Raw genomic sequence first — 17,661 nt, 5'->3', positions numbered from 1 at the left:
AAAAAAAAAAAAAAAAAAAATGTCACGGCAGAAAGCTGTCTTCTCCTGGCTATGGGATTATGAATGAATTTCATGTGCTTCTTAGGGCTTGAACATGGGTTTCAGTGGCTTTATGTTGAGTCTAAAATGTTTTCTGTGGTCTCTTAAATGCGCTTCAGCACCAATCCTCGTGCAAAACTGACCCCACTGGCACTGTTACCACTTAAGCCTCTTCCGAAAGCCACGGAAAAGCCCTGCAAGGCACTGACTCTGGACTCTGGATTTGCACTGAACAGAAACTTGTTATGACTGGAAGGCTCTAGAAAGCTGCTGGAAAATGAGGGACTAATGAGGAGCTCTGTCTCTTTAATAGTAGGTTTCACTCCACTGCACTGGACCAAGGAGCTCTACCACTGATCCACCACTGGTCTGTTTTTAATGAAACACCTTTGTAACCTGTAATCCTCTGAATAACTGACTGACAACTGCTGTGCCCAGATAAAACAGAGACCAGCAGGTAGAGTATAATAGTGAAGTTAGTAATTCTGAAGTTTGAAGTTTATTTCAGGTCAGACTGAAGAAATGCGAGTTTAATTTGTTAATTTTAGGGAAATTAGTGTAACTGCTGGAGAAACAGCTGCATTACATTCTGCCTTAAAAGACTTTACTTAGGGCAAAGGTATTAAGTGTAACCAGCTGTGGTCTGACAAGCCTTTAAGCCACTTTTAATAATGCATCTCTTCCTGTTTGTGTGTCTTTGCTGTCAAATCTGTTTACGTCTCACAGCCAAATGTGTGCAACAAAAAGAAATCTGTTTTACAAAGATAATGAGACAGTCGGGGTGCGCTGTGTAGTTGCAGAAAAAGAAAAATGGTATTGTAAAGATGATTTGTGGGCCCATCTCAAACAAGAATGTGAAATCTGGACACTGAGTCAACTGAGTCAAATATGTAGCGGTTTTTAAGAATAACTTATCTTTCCTGTTAGGCCTGATGGTACCCCTCTGATGTGCAGATAAGTATTCACAAATAATGCTGTGATACCTTTGGGTAATTAGGAATTCTGTCTCTGTGTGACTTTGCAGTCATCTTCATTTCTATACAACAGCCAGACAGAGTTGTCTGTACACACCTGCAACCCAGGGTGTTCCCATTTTCTGTGTACAAAAATCATGAAGCTCTTTCAGCTTTACAGGAGAAGCAGTGAAGAATATGGTGAAGATTTGCAAAAAATAAAATAAAAATAAAAAAATAAAATAAAAATGGCACAACTACTATTCGGGCAAATATTACCATAATGTATTCATCTTGAGTGAAGGAAAATTTGGATTCAAAGCATCACATTTCATTGGATTCTTGAGCAAAGCACAAAGTTCCCTGCTGCCAATTAGTAGTTTTTGGATTTGATCTGAAAACTTTCTTCTACAATTCCCCACTCTAGTTTACAAGTTTTGCAAAACATACTGTTAATGGAAGAGATGGCAACAACTCAGTTTGATGTTTTTTTTTTTTTTTTAATCTGTTTTTCTTTTCTGAAGAAGCTAGAGAGACACAGGAAGGGAAGTACTATCTGTTCTGCAGAAAAACACTGTAGGTGGTCCAGAGGCAGAGATCGTCAATCCCACAACATTTCAACAGAAAGTTGTTGTGTAATTCTACCTCTTTACTGAATATAAAAATGCTTCAAACATGACGTCAGTCTTCTCAAAAGCCTGTGGCCTCAAATTGGTTATATAAATGGAAAATGAAAAATACATTAGACAATTCCCATTCCTAACAGTGAGAAGTGCTATCTCCATCTTTAGCTTGTATCAGCTTTCAAAAATATATTCAGAAGTGACAGCTGAGTGTGTCTGAGCATGTGTGTGTGTGGGTGTCTGCGTGCATGTGTGTGGACCACTGAGGCAGGAAATCTGTGGAAATGTTGTTATCAAGGAGATGATGAGAAACATGCTGATGGGACCTCCCGGCTTATCAAAACACATTAACAATGCCACAGTCCAAAGCTGATGTAGTGATGAGCCTGGGTTCACTCCTCTGGCACACACACACACACACACACACACACACACACACACACACACACACACACACACTGACATATATTCACACCTTTGTACATCACATTAACTGCTGACAATAAACCAGCTGTCATCCAACTGAGAACGAGAGAAAAAGAGAGAGAAACAAATGGATACCTAGCTGGTAGATGGACAGATACTTTGCCTTATGTGCACAAATATATTGAAGAATATATCGTGACTGCACAGAATGTACAAAATAAGTTTTCACCACTAGCTAGCAGCTAGCTGGCTTGCCTTTTGTGTGTGTAGTTAGCTAGTTAGCTAGATAGCTAGACAGACAGACAGACAGACAGATAGACAGACAGACAGACAGACAGACAAATTGATTGATTGATTGATAGTCATACCTAATGCTCCACACAGGCTGCTCAAAGGGCTGGTTAGCAGGATAATCAACGGTAGCAGCATACACAAGGGAGAGGGGCTAAGGCTGAGCCCCAGGATAGGCCTCCTGGACTGGGCTAGAGCCCCACCTGTCCTGGGCAGAGGCATGGCAGGCACCACCGTGGGCCGGTTGGAGACGACAGAGATACGGGAAGGGCTTCACTCAACAGGGATAGGCACTCTGCAGAGACATAGGAAAAAAAACATGAAGGTCAGCGGTTACAAACGACAGGCATATTTCCTCCACCTCTGATTCATTGCTCTGCTTTCAGAGTGAAATGTCAATGCACCATAAGGGAAGAGATGGAAAACATACAATAATTCATACAGACGCAGAGAAAACCTCATGAAAAAAAATTAAAGAAAAATTCATGCTAATGCAGGATTAGGTCTTTTGATTTAGCAAGAGCACTTCTGATTTGGGATTAACAGCGCAAGCAGGCCAGCTCTGACTGAACTAATACCAGAACAATAGAGCCACTGTTCAACAACTAAGACAAGAAACAGACCGAAATAGTTTCCAGCGTACTGCTTCTGTATTAATAAGTCTCCTTTTCTAGTGAGCCGTGAAATGAGCTGCAATGATACATTTTTAAGGGTTTTTTTTTTTTTTTCCTCAGACATCCCAATAATTTCATTTTAGCTCTGGCCTAATTCCTTCTTAGCGTTCAGTATTTTACTGCTCTGGTGGCACATAAAAGTGTTAATGCAATAATACATTTGGAGTGTGCCACAGTAATGAAAAACACTAAAACAAAGAGGATTGAGGGGTCAGTAAGAATGCAGCAAAATTCAATAACAGCAAATGTATCAGAAACTGCTGCTTTAATAGACATTCCCCCTCTAGTTAATCCCTCGCCTTGGGGTGGGGGGGTGAGGTGGGGGATCTCCATGAGTATTTTTGCTCTTTCCTCACGTAAACACATGCAGTCGCGCACATCTTTAAGTCTGAACATAATTCAGCTCTGTCTGCTTACAGAGATTTAGACAAGCTGTGCAGAAGCTCCCTGTCTGAGAGTCAATAACTCCTCAGTCCTATCGAGCTCTCCCGACCCCCACCCCTCTGCCCGATGTGTCAGAACGCAGGTGGGGAGGCCAAATGAGAAAGGAGCCTTTGTTAACCTGTCATATATCACACACATACGCGTCTCCCTTCAAGCGCCATTACGGGATAACATATATGTTCTCAGGGAGACACGGTATGTATTCACAGGTGACAGGCCACATTGGGATCGGCACATAAATATGCGCAAACACCCATGAGCGCACTTTCACCCTGACATGTCTGATACACTGGCAGAAATGGAGTAGCAGAGATTAGGCCAACCCTTACTCGCCTTTACTAAATGAAAGAGGCATTTCTGGTGAGTTACATATTCAAAGACTCCTCCAACCACTTATTGAGCTAATGACCTGCTCAAACACATTACTGTCTGCCAGTCCCTACACTAAAAATAGCTCATCTGAAAACATGGCTGTCTATCTGATCCAGGCTCTTTTTCTCGCCGCTCTGCCCTCGTCTTATCTAACGCTGCGTTAATAGACGTTGAATAGACATTGAATAGAAAAGCTTTCAGCGTCCCCTTTTCAATTGAACAATGTGATAAGAAAAATCAGATCAGAGCTCATTCAAGCACCATTGGCAGCATGTTAAGTAAATTCTCCTCTTACGGAAACTCAATTTGCCACCGTTAATCTAACTAGAGCTACTGCTCTGCGTGGAGCCACACGGCCACTGAAACATTAGGTACTCCTCGTATGTTGCAGTGTCTGCTTCCTTTGTCCTGTGAGCTGGATTTACTGAGGCCTTTATATCTGTCTGTGACCTCAGTCTAACCCCATCTATCATTCTCAGTTCATCCAGCCCTACCTGTTGTTTTCACCTGCGGACAGAGCCCTCTCTGCTCTACCTCCACTATAGTCCCTCACCCTCCACCTAATCCTTAATTTTACCCTCATCTCACTCCTGCATTAGTCTCCGTATTCCATGAAATCTCCTCTTCTCCCATCTCCTTTCATCTCCTTCCTCCCGTCTCCTCTCGACTTTCCTCCTCGACTACCCTGTTAACCTTTCCTCTCTTGATGCCATCTCCTCTGTGGCACCCAATCATTCATCTCCTTCCCCTTCTATACACACTCTAAACCCTGCTTGTATCCAAATCCTCCTCCTCTCCCCAGCTGCCCTGCACCGGCTGCTCCAGCTGTTGCTGGTCCATTGACACAATTCAAACAAAAGGGCTTAGAGCATCCTACAGCTGTGGATGTTGAGGGAGCGAGCCAAAACAGATACACAGACGCAGAAGCACACCATGCCAGTCTGGGCATGTTTGTGCTTGTGCGATAATGGCATACAACACTCTTCCTCTCCTCACATGTAGACTCAGCCATGCTTGTTGGTGAGAAGCAAAATTAAAAGGTGTGACCATTGCGAGCACGAATATTCTCATGACTCAGGCTTACCTACAGTCTCTGCAGCCCCCTCACAGATATCACAACCTGCTCTTCCTAATCATCTGGCTCAGCATCCAGAGAGAAGACAGCAGGGGATGGTCTTATTACCTTTTCAGCGTGACAACACAGATGGTCAGCCAGACAGATAGATTGATGGGGATACATGTGCTATTTATTGCAGGGAAGCAGATAATGACACCCCAGCTCAGGTGGTGAAATGTACACCGGTTATTGTGCTCCATCAGGCTGATGAAATAACATTGTTTAGGTGGCATCCAACCTGCACCCGCTCCGCTGGGGCCCCTCAGAAGTTGACATGTTTTGTTTTTCTCACCTCGTCCCCACCCTGCAACCCCCCCCCCCCCATCCTTACCTCCACTCACCCTCCCCCACTTTTACCCATGATGCCTTTTGCGACAAGTGGGTTGAGATGGTCTCACAAGGCCTGTCTCCATGACAACCAGCTAGGAGCGCTCATAGGAAAACCAGATATGTTTCCTGCAGCACCATGCTAGCTGTGAGATAGCGCACCTGATAGGAAGTGTTCCTATTTCCTTTTTTTTTCCCATTTATTTCTTTTAGCTTTAATTTTGATCCAGTGCTGTGAGCAAGCATTTCATGTGAGTTGTGAAGCTTGGAGGATTTGGTTCAGCTTTCTTTTTTTGTTATATTTTAGGGGAAAAGAATGGGAGGAAAAACTTTTTTTAGGGTTGAATGGTTAGATTGCATGCACTGTCATTTGTCCTCATTCACATTTTTACCAGCGATTCTGACACTTAGGATTTTTTCAGAACAAAAATAACCCTGTCTTGAATAATGCATGGCTTTGTGTGCCAGCTTGGAGTGGAAAAGTTTGGGGTAGGAACTGTGTATTAGTCAGATGCAAGGAGGGGTTGAGGCTGATATTACTTCATGTTTCCTATGACCCTGGACCCTGCAGGCAAACGAGACTCACAAATGCATGCACACCCACAGGGCCATGCGCACACAAAAGCACAGAGACACACACATACAAACACACACACACGAAAAAAAAAAATGACAGATGGCAAAGCATCATGGGGGAGATTGGCACTCACTCTCTCACACTTCCCTTCTCTCTCTCTTAAACACACAGCCCACAGACACACAAATATACAGGCACACACACACATGCATGAACACACATAGGCACACACGTTGAGGATCAGAGGCACAGGATGAAGCACGGCTTACTGCAGGCATGAGCTGCACCGCCCTGGTTACATTTTTAGCAGTGGAAATAAAATATCTGAGGCTCCTCTCTAACAAGAAAACACACCTGTCACTCAAATACAGCGATTCTTTGCCCTGAATATAAATGAATCTGGAGACTTGGGTGCTTCAACTAAATCTCTGGGAGACTTGCTTAATGCTACAGGATGCTGACTGTGGATGCCCCATACGACACACGTCCAAACAGTGGGAAATGATGGGAAATATTGACGAGTACCAATAACATTCCCGACCAGAAGCTACAATTTTCATCACTGGTGTAAAGCCATAAACAAGGTTTCCACTGGAGTTTCAAATCACACTGCTGAGAGCAAATATGACTCATGAACACAGCAAAATCACACCAAACCTGTGGGCACAGAGGGAAAACCCATATAAGTCATTATTTATTATGTGTGGGGTTTTTTTCAAGCTGTTTACTGCTGAAATAAATACTCATTCATCGAATATTTGATCAGAAAATTCAGTTGCTGACTATTATATCAATCCATCCATTCAATTAACTATCACTGTTTTTATTTTTTCAGTTCATGCCACTTTAAATATAATATTTTATGGGGTTGACTGTTAGTTAGACAAAAAGGCAATCTGAAGACATCATTCTGAGTTCTGGTAGATTGAGATTTGCATTTTTCAGTATTAAATGATTAATGACCAAACTAAATTATGGATGGAATTACTAATTGCACATCAAAGTATTAATTAAACAATAGCTTAATTGATAATGAAATTATTTGAACAAACAATTTTCTCGTAAATCATAAATCACTCCATTCTTGACCGTTTTTTTTTCTATACAGCCATCTTATCCAGGTCTCTAGTGCTCTTGCTAGGTTAAATAAAGGTTAAATAAATTATTAATAATCATGTGGAAATTATCTGCTGCTTTTTTGAGTTCCCCAAATATTATTTTTTCTTATTACTTTTTTTTTTTACATTTTTCCTTTCTTTCAGCCTCTGTGTTACAGGCTGCAGTAAGCGGTAGATGACACCAGGTCTGTGTTTGTATTGACAATCTGAAGATTTTTAATTTCCATATTCTAAAGACGTATGTGTGCACACTTTCTGTCTCTCCTTTTGATCAGAGTGTGTGTGCAGTAGGTATTTAGCTGTCGAGTGTGTTCTCCGTATGAGTGCTTTCAAATCTCTCTTTTATGTGTCTCCAGTGGCAAGTTTCCTTTTATACTCATTTATCATGTGATCTTCAGAAAACCAGCATGATTTTCTCATTATCATGAAATAATGATATCCAACTCATAATAATAGCTTTCTTGGGATCATGAAAAAACAGAATTTTAAAAACTGTATCCACCCACATCTTCTCTGCATGGCTTTCTCTGGCAGGGAGCATGAGTTTTGCTCGAGGTCATAATTTAATTAACTGATCACCTGCAGCTACCAGGGGAAGAAGACATAAGATACTAGAATGACAAACTTCCGCTTATGTAAGAGAGTATAATTTCCTCAGCTCTACACTTTCCTTCAAGTGAAGGGGCTATCGTCACACTGCACAAAATCAGTATATCAAATATAAATGCATAAATTACCAACCAACATAAGTTTTATTTATGACTATTTCAGCTGTTAGATCACTGTTCCCCATTTTAAAATTCTGGATGTGCTTCAGTTTTTGTTCATCACAACTCCATTTCATAGCCAGGACAACACATGGATTCGTGATGAGGAACAAAGGGAGGCGTAGAGAGAGAAGCGTGACTGAAACCCTCTCCCGCCCCAATACTAATATGCTAAAATAACCAAACTAAGTTTCCCTTTGACCTCAATCTCTGCATGTCTAGGACATAGCAAAGCTGCAGCAGCCCAACAATGGTGCGGCAAATGTACACCCACGCATTTTAAAGGGGCTCCAAGGTCAGACAAACCAAAACAACTAGAAGGAGGCATCCAGTAATGGATGCATCTGCCTCAGAAGAGCCCCGCAACAGATGGACTGGCTCCTGCTAAGCAGGAAATGTATTACCAAATGGTATAAAAGTATATATAGAGCAGATTATCGGAGGGAGGCAGAACAGGGGAAATACAGTAAAAGTGTTTATAGGCTAAGTTAAGCTGGTTCGGTCACAGGAAGTTAAGAGTTAGTGCTGCTGGAATGAGGAGTTTGCCTGAGTAAATGTAACATTTCTTTTAAATGAGATAAAGAGGCATATTATCATACATCTGTTAAATACAACTATGTTGCTCAACATTAGTTTACATTACATTAAATAACAGAACATTATTCTTTAACCTTTATTCCAGCAGCTAATGGTGCTTTAATCAAGCGCTAATGTAGTGCCACCTGTTTTCTGCGGTGCTACTTTCACCCACGCTCACTTTAACAAAATGAGGAAAGTTTGTTTTCAAACGGTTAGATGCCAAGCGTAAAAAAGGGATTTGAGGGATATATTATGATCGGATAGAAAAGAATTACAAAGCTATAAAGCCTTTCAAATCTTTAATATATTACTTTGAAAACACAGGGCCAAATAGACCTGCTTCTCAGCTGCAGTAACATCTGAATGTTATGTACATTTTATAATGTTTAACATACAAGTCATAGCATAAGATGACTGGGAATGTGCCCACAATGTAGATGCTGTAACATGTCCCAAATTTGGTTTAAAAGAGCATCTGTGCATAACAATGTTGTGAAAACCTTACAGCTTCAATTTCGACAATTTTCATGCTTTCAAATAAGTTGAAGGATTACTTGCTCCTCCGTGAGCTGAGTCAATTTTTCAACCCCTTAGGCTCATAAACCTCTTTCAAAGCCCTTAGGGTAATGCCAAAAATGCGTTGTCATCCAGCTAAAACATGGCTGTTTTTTTTTTTTTCCTTTCTTGCAAACAAAACTGACATTCTACAGATAGAGCTTCACCCGACAGGTGAAGGTTTTCACCTAACAACAGCAGAGGAACAAGATGCGTGCACGTCCACATACACACACCTCCACCACACTCACTCAACTGAAACGACAAAACACAGAGCTCCCAAACACCAACATATTTCGTAATTTCTACCAGCGACCCCCCCCCCCCAGAGGCAGCCGATCTTCTGTGCAGCGGCTCATTACGCAGGCTGATGGTTGAGTCCTTGTCAACTCACTGTCCAATTAGCATATCTAAGGCTGGCACAGACTCTTATCCTAGCGGGAGAGGGAACTGTATATACATACTGATGTCCACATAGTTATGCACTTACATGTACATCCCTAATTGTTAAACAGCTCTGACATATGAGAGGAGAAGCATTATGTAAATCACTCGATTACAGGTCCAATCCCTAATCACAATCTGAGACAAACAGTTGCTTCTTTACATAAATCTAAAACACTGTTAATAAATGTATTCTGAATAAATTATCACTGGCTCACGTTCTATCCATCCATCTATACTATCATTTCTTAATAAAATGAATGATTAAAAGTCCATTGGGTGACACACACACACACACACACACACACACACACACACACACACACACACACACACACACACACACACACTCACACACACACGCACACATATGGAAGAAAGACACTGCCAGCCAAGACACACCGCAGCCAATTAGTGAGCTTCTCCTGGAGCAGGACTAAAGCTCCCTGACAACAGAGAACACCTTCATCTTCCTGGACGTCACTGTCATCATCCCGGCCATCATCATATTTCAATTGTGCTTCATTAATGAGACATGCCAGCCATTTTTGCCTCCCTGTTTCGGCTGTTTAGCACAACCTACACACCAGTCAGCAGACAAAGTCGGGTTGTGTAAAGCAGATTGGAGAGCTTGTTGATAAGCTTATCATGAGAGTGATAACAGTAGCCTAGAGAAACACTGTGCTCTGTTTTAATAACCTCATATTGATAGATCAGTCATATACAATTATCCAATGGGGATGTCATTAACGTAAGCTCCATGGACATCTTCAAATGGATTCGGCTTCATATTGATTTATTGAGTGAATATCATCCTTTGTGAGCGATCAACATACATAACAAACACAAACACACACCTCGCACAAATCTACACAGTTTTACAATCATTCTAGTTCATTGTAATCTTGAAGCAACCCTTTACTCATTCTTTGCTTATGTAAAATATCTCCGGTCCCTTTGGGAGGTGTTTGTGAATTTTCTGGAGACACACTGTTGTGTTTGCCCAGGATCCAACTCTCTCCTGTGTATTTGTGCTGCCATGGTATCACCTGTCTACTTTGGTCACATGACATGGCGTCCACTGAGAGCTCATTATCTCACAACTGCAACACAGTTCTGCAACAACAGTGAGATCATCTATAGAAAATTAACACACATTTCACACTCTTTCACAGTCTTACTGTTTGGCAATTTGTTAAAGGTAAATTTATAGCATAAAAATATGGCCAGAGATGCTGATCACTGGCAACTTGGCACAGGGCTTTTCACTTAAGGAATTCACCATTCAATAGCAGGACTGATCTCTGGGGCTCTGTATGCTCGTGAACAAATCCTATTTACGTGCTACACAGGCGACCAGTCTTCACAGCTCTCTCACTAACCAGCCATTGCATGACTTCCTGATGGAGATGAGATTTGTGACGCCAAATGAATTTCTCCTTGAGGGACGATAAAGTTGTGAATAGAATTGAAAACAGGAGTAATGGGGTAGAAAAAATGCATTTGTCCTCCGTCTCATTGCTGAAATCAGACGGAGAGTGTGTCTCGGTAAGTGAAGAGATGAAATGCTTGTCAAGGGGTAACAGACTTGTGCACGGATGTTTTCCACCAGTGACTAGCCATTACTCTCACCTCCGTCAAACAAATACTTCATCTAACGTGGCATCCTGTGTGCTTTGGAGACAGAGTAATACTGAAATGCCACAAAAGAAATGTGAGGCTGTATTTGAGAGCTATGTACCTGCACACACACACACACACACACACACACACACACACACACACACACACACACACAGCCTGCAGAATATTTCCCACTGACCCCGCAGGGACTCCAATCTTCTAGCTTTTAAGTTTTCTATCTGTGAGTTGTGATGATGAAACAGAGCTGTAAGTTTCCTGGAAGTTGTCACTTTTCCATCCTGCACAGTAAAGGTCTTTTGGTGGAGCAGAGCTGTTTCACTGATGCAATAAAGATGTTCTTTCACTAACAGGTATATGGAGGCACGCCAAAATCTTTTCTTTTCTTGGGTCTGTAGAGCTGACTACAACAGGGCACAGTTGTTTTAGACAGGTGGCAATTAAAGGCATCAGAACTACTTGTTCAGAGAGGAAAAAATCTTAATTGTAGTTAGTTATTAGAATGTAGAATTACTCAGATAAAGAAATTTTAAGCGAGGCTTACAGTCTCAGGAATGCTGAGAGCCTGTACTACACAATAGTGTTTTGAGCTACATGATAATATCAGTATGCTAATATTCTCAAAATTACAATGCTTAAGCAGGTATAATGTTTGCTATGTTTACCATGTTAGTGTACCCCTTTACTTTAGCATGCTAGAATGCTTACATTTACTAATTAGCATTAAACACAAGTACAATTTATGCTGATGGAATGCCATTAGTTTTATGGGGTTTTGGCTATATTTCAGAGTACTGGACAAATTGACATTTTGTTGCCGTAATGGGGCTAGATAAAAGTCAGAGAATCACCAAAGTCACTAGTATTCAACAGTTCAAGAGCTGTTGAGACATTTAAATCTGGACCCAAGAGGCGGACTGACAGACGGACACTGCCATCCCTACAGCCATGCCGCTAGCATGGCTAAAAACTAAGACATATTCACACACAGGACTATGAAACCTAAGTTAAGCTAATTATATGCTGTCTTTTGCCACACAGTGTATAACACACTGATATAATGGCCCTTAGTAGGAAAAGGTACATAGATACAATTTGCTATCCTCTATAGCATTCATATTCATATTCATCACAAAAATTAAGCAATGCCAAGCAAAAATCTTCTCATTTCATGTCTTGCAAGGTCTCAATACTATTTTGGCAAAAATCCAGCCCAAATTAATTCATCCAGCTCTCTATGTATGCACCGAAGAGGTGTTTTTCACTCCAAGAATCGAAAATACTCTTGAGAACTTGTCAAGAGCTAGAAGCAAGGTGCATAGAATATTCTGGTGTTTGAACATTTATTGGCAGCTAACTGTACACTTCAAAGTGCATGGTGCCCACACTTTCTCCAAGTTCTGATTAGGTAGTTTGTCTTCTGCTTTGTCAGCCATCTTGTCAGTCAGCCCTACCCTCATAATGACTCCTGTCAGTCAGGGATGTAACTGTCGAACACAGTCAATAGCTGCACTTCCTCCTCCCATGATTGGATAATGAGCTGTGTACATCAACACATTTAACCATTTTCAGTGCAAATGTCAGCAGAAGGAAAACCTCAGGGAACATGTTTCTCGTCATGTAATGTGCAGCGACGTCTGCAGAGGAGAGAAACTTTGGCTGAAAAAAGACAACGGCGAAATCTCATTCAGGAGGAGAAGAATGAATTAGCCGCTGACGAAGAGAGAGGAGGGTTGACCAGAGGACAGCGGCGGGGAAAGATTGCCCTCTTTTGCATGAGGGAGGAGAGGGGGAGGGGGAGGGGTGAGAGGGAAGGTGAAGATGTCTTCAGATGTGGCAGTTGTGATGAAAAGAGAGGCGAATGACTGAAGACAAGAGGTGGAGAAGAGAGGAAGAGAAGAGGGGTAGTGGAGGAGTGTGCATTATTCATCCATGCTGACACATCAGAATCTCTGATTCATCTGGAGAAGGGCATCAGTCAAGTCACAACCTATCTCTTAGCCTTCACTCATATGCGCACACGGAAACACAGACACATGATGAACACACACACATAATTGCGGATGACCTCCTGACTGAAGAAAGGATAATTATGGGTCTGGCTCACTATAGAAATCCTCAACAACAGACTGAGGTGGGTCTGCACCACCAGGCTCTAGTGGAGTTTCTGTCAGGTACAGGTACTTTCCAGTACTTCTTTATGTACACATAAATGACCTGTCTATGTATCTATGTAATTAATATACTGTAGTTCATCTCCAGTCAAGTAGTTACAACAGTGATCAGACACTACAATACAGTACCAAAAAGTTGAAATAAGGCTAAAAGGTAGGCAAACCATAACCATAGGTGCCAGATCTGAGTGATAATTCAATCAGATTTCCTAAATAATTTTGCACATGACTTTTACAGTTATTTATTGTATATTTGCAAGTTGCACTACTTTGAAATGACAAGATAAATATAATGGCAGTAAAAATTGTGTGAAATTTAACCGGATGATCATTTACTGATTTACTGATCATGATATATGACCATGTAGTGCTCTATTCTTATAATTTTATATAATTCTTATTCTTACATCTGTCTACATTATTTCAGTGGCAAGAACAATTTTTGTTTTATACAGTCGTGTGCAAAAAGTTTTGTCTAATGCAATTGATATTTGATGATGCACAAACTCATTCTTACTTGTGGCAGAATATGAATTCCATACAGACATGTTTTCTACGGTATGTGTGTTCTCACCACAGAGTTTAGGGTTGACTGATTTGGTTGGAATCAAGTGCAATGAACTGTGCTCAGTATTACATCAGAGAAAACTTCTCAGTTCCTTATTTTTAACATTAATAAATTAAAAATTGCTCAGAGTTCACTGGCCACCAGAATTTTGTAAAACAATAAAACAGTATAATCATATATCATAATGTGCTTCCACTGAAAGCCCATAAACAATAATGCTGATTTATTGCCCAGCCTTACTAAAGATAATATATCTCAAGAGACTCTCTGGTTTAACAAAGGTTAAATTAACAAATAAAAAATTATGATTTCGTTTGTGTTGTGTATTGTGCAGCCTGTAAGTGTAGTCCAGGAAGAGAAATATTCCTGACGTTTTCCCATTAAAGGGTTTCTTCTGGGGGATGTTCCGTATTACAATTGCTATCCGTATCCCAAGGATAGAAGGTATCATATGTTTTTTAAAGCCTAAGGATAGAAGGTATCATATGCTTTTTAAAGCCTTTCGAGAATAATTTGCTATTTTGATCTGTATAGTTAATATTGCCTTACTTGACATCAGTTTCAATATTTTCATTTTTGTCAAGAAATATATAAAACGACATCAGAAAAAGTACTGTTCCTAAAACTGTTACAATAATTTTAACTATGCCCAGCCTTAATGACTTCATTCTGCATGCTGTATGCACTGTTTTCAGCAGCCTCTGAATAAACAAGAAGAGAAGCAAAAGCTCTGTGTTTGGAAAGCTTTGAAAAGGTCAATTAATATCAATGCCTAGACAACAACAAAGTTTCCGTCTGCTTGTAATACAGGTGGCTATGCTCCCAGCATCAAAGTTGCACGCCTTGATGTTCTCCCTCCTTCCAGCTGACGGGCGCAGCAAAGCCAATGCAGAGCGTTCACAGAGATTCTGACAAAATCCATGGATGGGCATAACATGTTACACAAAGAGGGAAAGCAGAGAGCGGTGCAGGTAGGGTGAGGCTGCTGTGAGAATGTGGGAATAAGACTTCAATGAGGCCTTTGACGTGAAACCAAAGCTGCACCAGTGGGAGCACACGTCATCTGGCATATTCAAGTCTGGATGGATCTTACAGTGGTATCCACTTGGAAGGAGCAGAAAACCATTGAGACCTATAGTTGAACCCTGTGAAATGCTATTTAAGGGAGTACATGCCATCACTGATTTCATAAGCTGCTGCTCTGAACAGTGCCTAGATGAATACCTGTGGGGCCGAGCATCTCTCGGCTCATGGAGGAGACTATTTGATCTGTTTCCCAGAGACAGAAAGAGAAAATTTGCCAGTTGAATTATTCTGCTTCCACATAATGACTTTTCCCTGTTAAAATAATGCAAATATCTAGATCCCTGTCCCTTTCATGCAGCTGGTGTGCCTTGTGTATTCTTCTGTTAGGCAGGGAGTGGAGCTGAAAAGACAGGATTAAAAAAAAATCTGGGGGTCTACTAAAGAGAGGAATCCATGTGTAAAAATGACTGATTAAAATAATTAGGGATGTGGAAATGGTCTGGAACAATAACCAGCAAACGCACGGTGCCCCGGGGAAAATTTCCCCATCTGTGTGTGAGGAGGAAGACCTCCCTCGGATTCACCACAACAGTGCAATTTTCCAGTTTACACAGGCCACACAGCGGAAATACAGAAAACCTAAACAGGCATTTGAAGTGTACATGATTAAATCCCAAACAAGCAATAGCCCTCGGAAAATGTGTCAGGATGAATCGATGTATCATTAAACTACACTCTGCCTGTACGCGTGAGTGGCTGCATTAACAGCAAATCCTGCTGCGTATATTTATAGTCATATGAGAGGTCTATGGGCAACAAAACACTGCCTATATGTGCAGATGGGATTGTTTTAAGTATCGCTTGAGAGTAGCAGATGCAGCCGCCACTCTATTGTCTAGAAAACAGTCTTGCTTAATAAGTCCATCCGTTTTGCCACCTGGTGCCTACAATACCAACAGAAAATAACTCTAATATTAGTAATAGTATAATAGCCCATATGGATTTATACTGTCTGTGATGGCTTCCTAAAAAGTGATCAGAATGACATTATCATAAAAGGGATTTCACTTTGCTGTGGCATCATTGAAATATCACTCAGACTTAGAGCTTCCTCTGACTTCTTTTTAAACATCCTTGACAAATCTATCAGATGCATGTGCTCTATTTATTTTTTCATGAGGTTTGGCATTTTATTCTGCAATGTTATTGTCTATATTTTTACCTCTCTCTCTGTCTTTTTCTGAGACTTAAAAAAATCTGACTTAACACAAGACTCATTTTACCTTGAGAGAGCTTTAAAGGGCCATCAGAAAGAAGCCACTTTAAATGAGAGTGGATGAGGAACAAAGGCTTTGCCAGTGTGCCCGGGTCCCTCATGCTGCCCAGCCAACAATGAAGGAGGGAGGGGGGAGGGGGGTGAAGGGGGACGCGCACTCACAGTGCTGTTGCCAACCAGCCTGATCTGCACAGCCCCGCGGTCTGCGTTTCACCCAAACGGTAGAAACAAACTCTCAAGTGATGCTGGGATGAAAGAGAAAAATACAAAGAAGACACTCGGCCCTTGAGAGAGGCTAAACGGTGAAATTTCATCCCGGCTGGGATATACTCTTACCTCATTAGTTTCCGAAAGGCTATTCGACAAGTGAAAATAAGCCGTCTGGGTGGGGTGCACGGCTGCAAACATCAACTGTACAAGGATGTAGGAAGCTAGTTACCTTGGTAGGAAGTGCTCCGTCTTCTTTTCTGTCTGGTAGATTCATGTGGGTGGATTTGCAGCTGGAAGCTTCCCCGGAAACAGCAAGGATAAATGTAATCCAGTGGCAGCAGGGCTCCACTCAGAAAAAGGTCTGTCTTTGTGGAGGATGCATGCACACATCGCCGGTGCCCCCGTTCCACCGTCCTGGATGTCGACCGACCTCTCGGGAGCGCAGCGGGTCACGGCTGCTCCTCAGCCCTTTTGTCGGGAGAGCATTGCTGGTCGGGCGGCCTCAGATACTGCTGGTTGATGTCATTGATACTCCCTGCCTTCTTCCTCAATGCCCTCCTCCTTCCTTCCCTCCCTCTTCTCTTCTCTCCTCTCCTCCCCCTCCCCGCTCTCTCTCTCTCTTTCTCTCTCTCTTTCTATCAAACATCCACCGGTGCTCTGTCCCTCCCCCCTCACATACATGACGTGATGCAGGCAAGATCTCCAATAGCAACCGTATCCCCCATCACCTCTATTACCCCCATTACCACCCCACATCCCCCACCACCACCACCTCCACCTCTGGCCGGATCGCTGACTGGTGCAAAAGAGGTGGCTGCTGAGGTAGGTCGGTCTTGTGTATAGGTGACTGATTTTTCCACTCTGCTCCCCAGGGGCTCAAATGAAGATAAGCACCTTGAAACCCCGTAGATTCCCATAATATAGTGTCTAATCATAGCTGCTGGCATGAATACAGAGTCAGAGCCCCATATCAGCTCCTACAGTGCAGAACTCCCTCTATAATTATAGCTGGACACTCTAAAATATTGCAGGTCAAACATAACTTGCTGTGGGGTGTTATGGGAATATATTAATAACACCAGAGGAGGTAAATAATACAATAAGATAGAATAGGGTAACAACATACTTATTGTTAAGGACAACGGATGCAAGGAGTTATTCACCTTATTTGTTCTGTGGAAGACCTACACTAAATTGCCAGTTTAATATGTTCGCCTGTCAAAGCCAATCCAGTCTAATCCAACAGCCCTGCAACAAAACCTGCCTTAATGAGGGTTATGATGCTCAGATATTGTTGAAACTGATGGTAAATAATGTTAAACTCAATGTTATAAATCAATCATTCATATCAGTGAGATAAACTGAATGTCATCCCCAAATGCACTTTTTGTATCAAGCTGATTCCTTTTCCAAAAATCTGTTGGAAAAAAAAAGAGATTAATTTAATTTTAATCCACTAT

General features: G+C 41.6%; 1 protein-coding gene across 1 annotated transcript in view; it reads right to left on the bottom strand.

The window, feature by feature from the left end:
* Window positions 1-16,768, bottom strand: part of LOC111229172 (receptor-type tyrosine-protein phosphatase S-like) — a 65,874-nt gene extending 49,106 nt beyond the window's left edge. The window contains exons 1-2 of the mRNA XM_022755381.1: window positions 16,431-16,768; window positions 2,410-2,627 (exon numbers count right to left, since the gene is read on the bottom strand). Coding sequence (XP_022611102.1) covers window positions 2,410-2,554 — 145 coding nt within the window. The 5' untranslated portion in view covers window positions 2,555-2,627; window positions 16,431-16,768. The remainder of the gene's footprint in view (window positions 1-2,409; window positions 2,628-16,430) is intronic.
* Between the last annotated feature and the right edge of the window lie 893 nt (window positions 16,769-17,661).

This window comes from Seriola dumerili, unplaced genomic scaffold, assembly GCF_002260705.1.
Source record: "Seriola dumerili isolate Sdu_G_001 unplaced genomic scaffold, Sdu_1.0 BDQW01000226.1, whole genome shotgun sequence".
In the NCBI taxonomy this organism is placed as follows: Eukaryota; Metazoa; Chordata; class Actinopteri; order Carangiformes; family Carangidae; genus Seriola; species Seriola dumerili.
The sequence above is the reverse complement of the archived record's forward strand: the minus strand, read 5'-3'. Positions and strand labels throughout refer to the sequence as shown.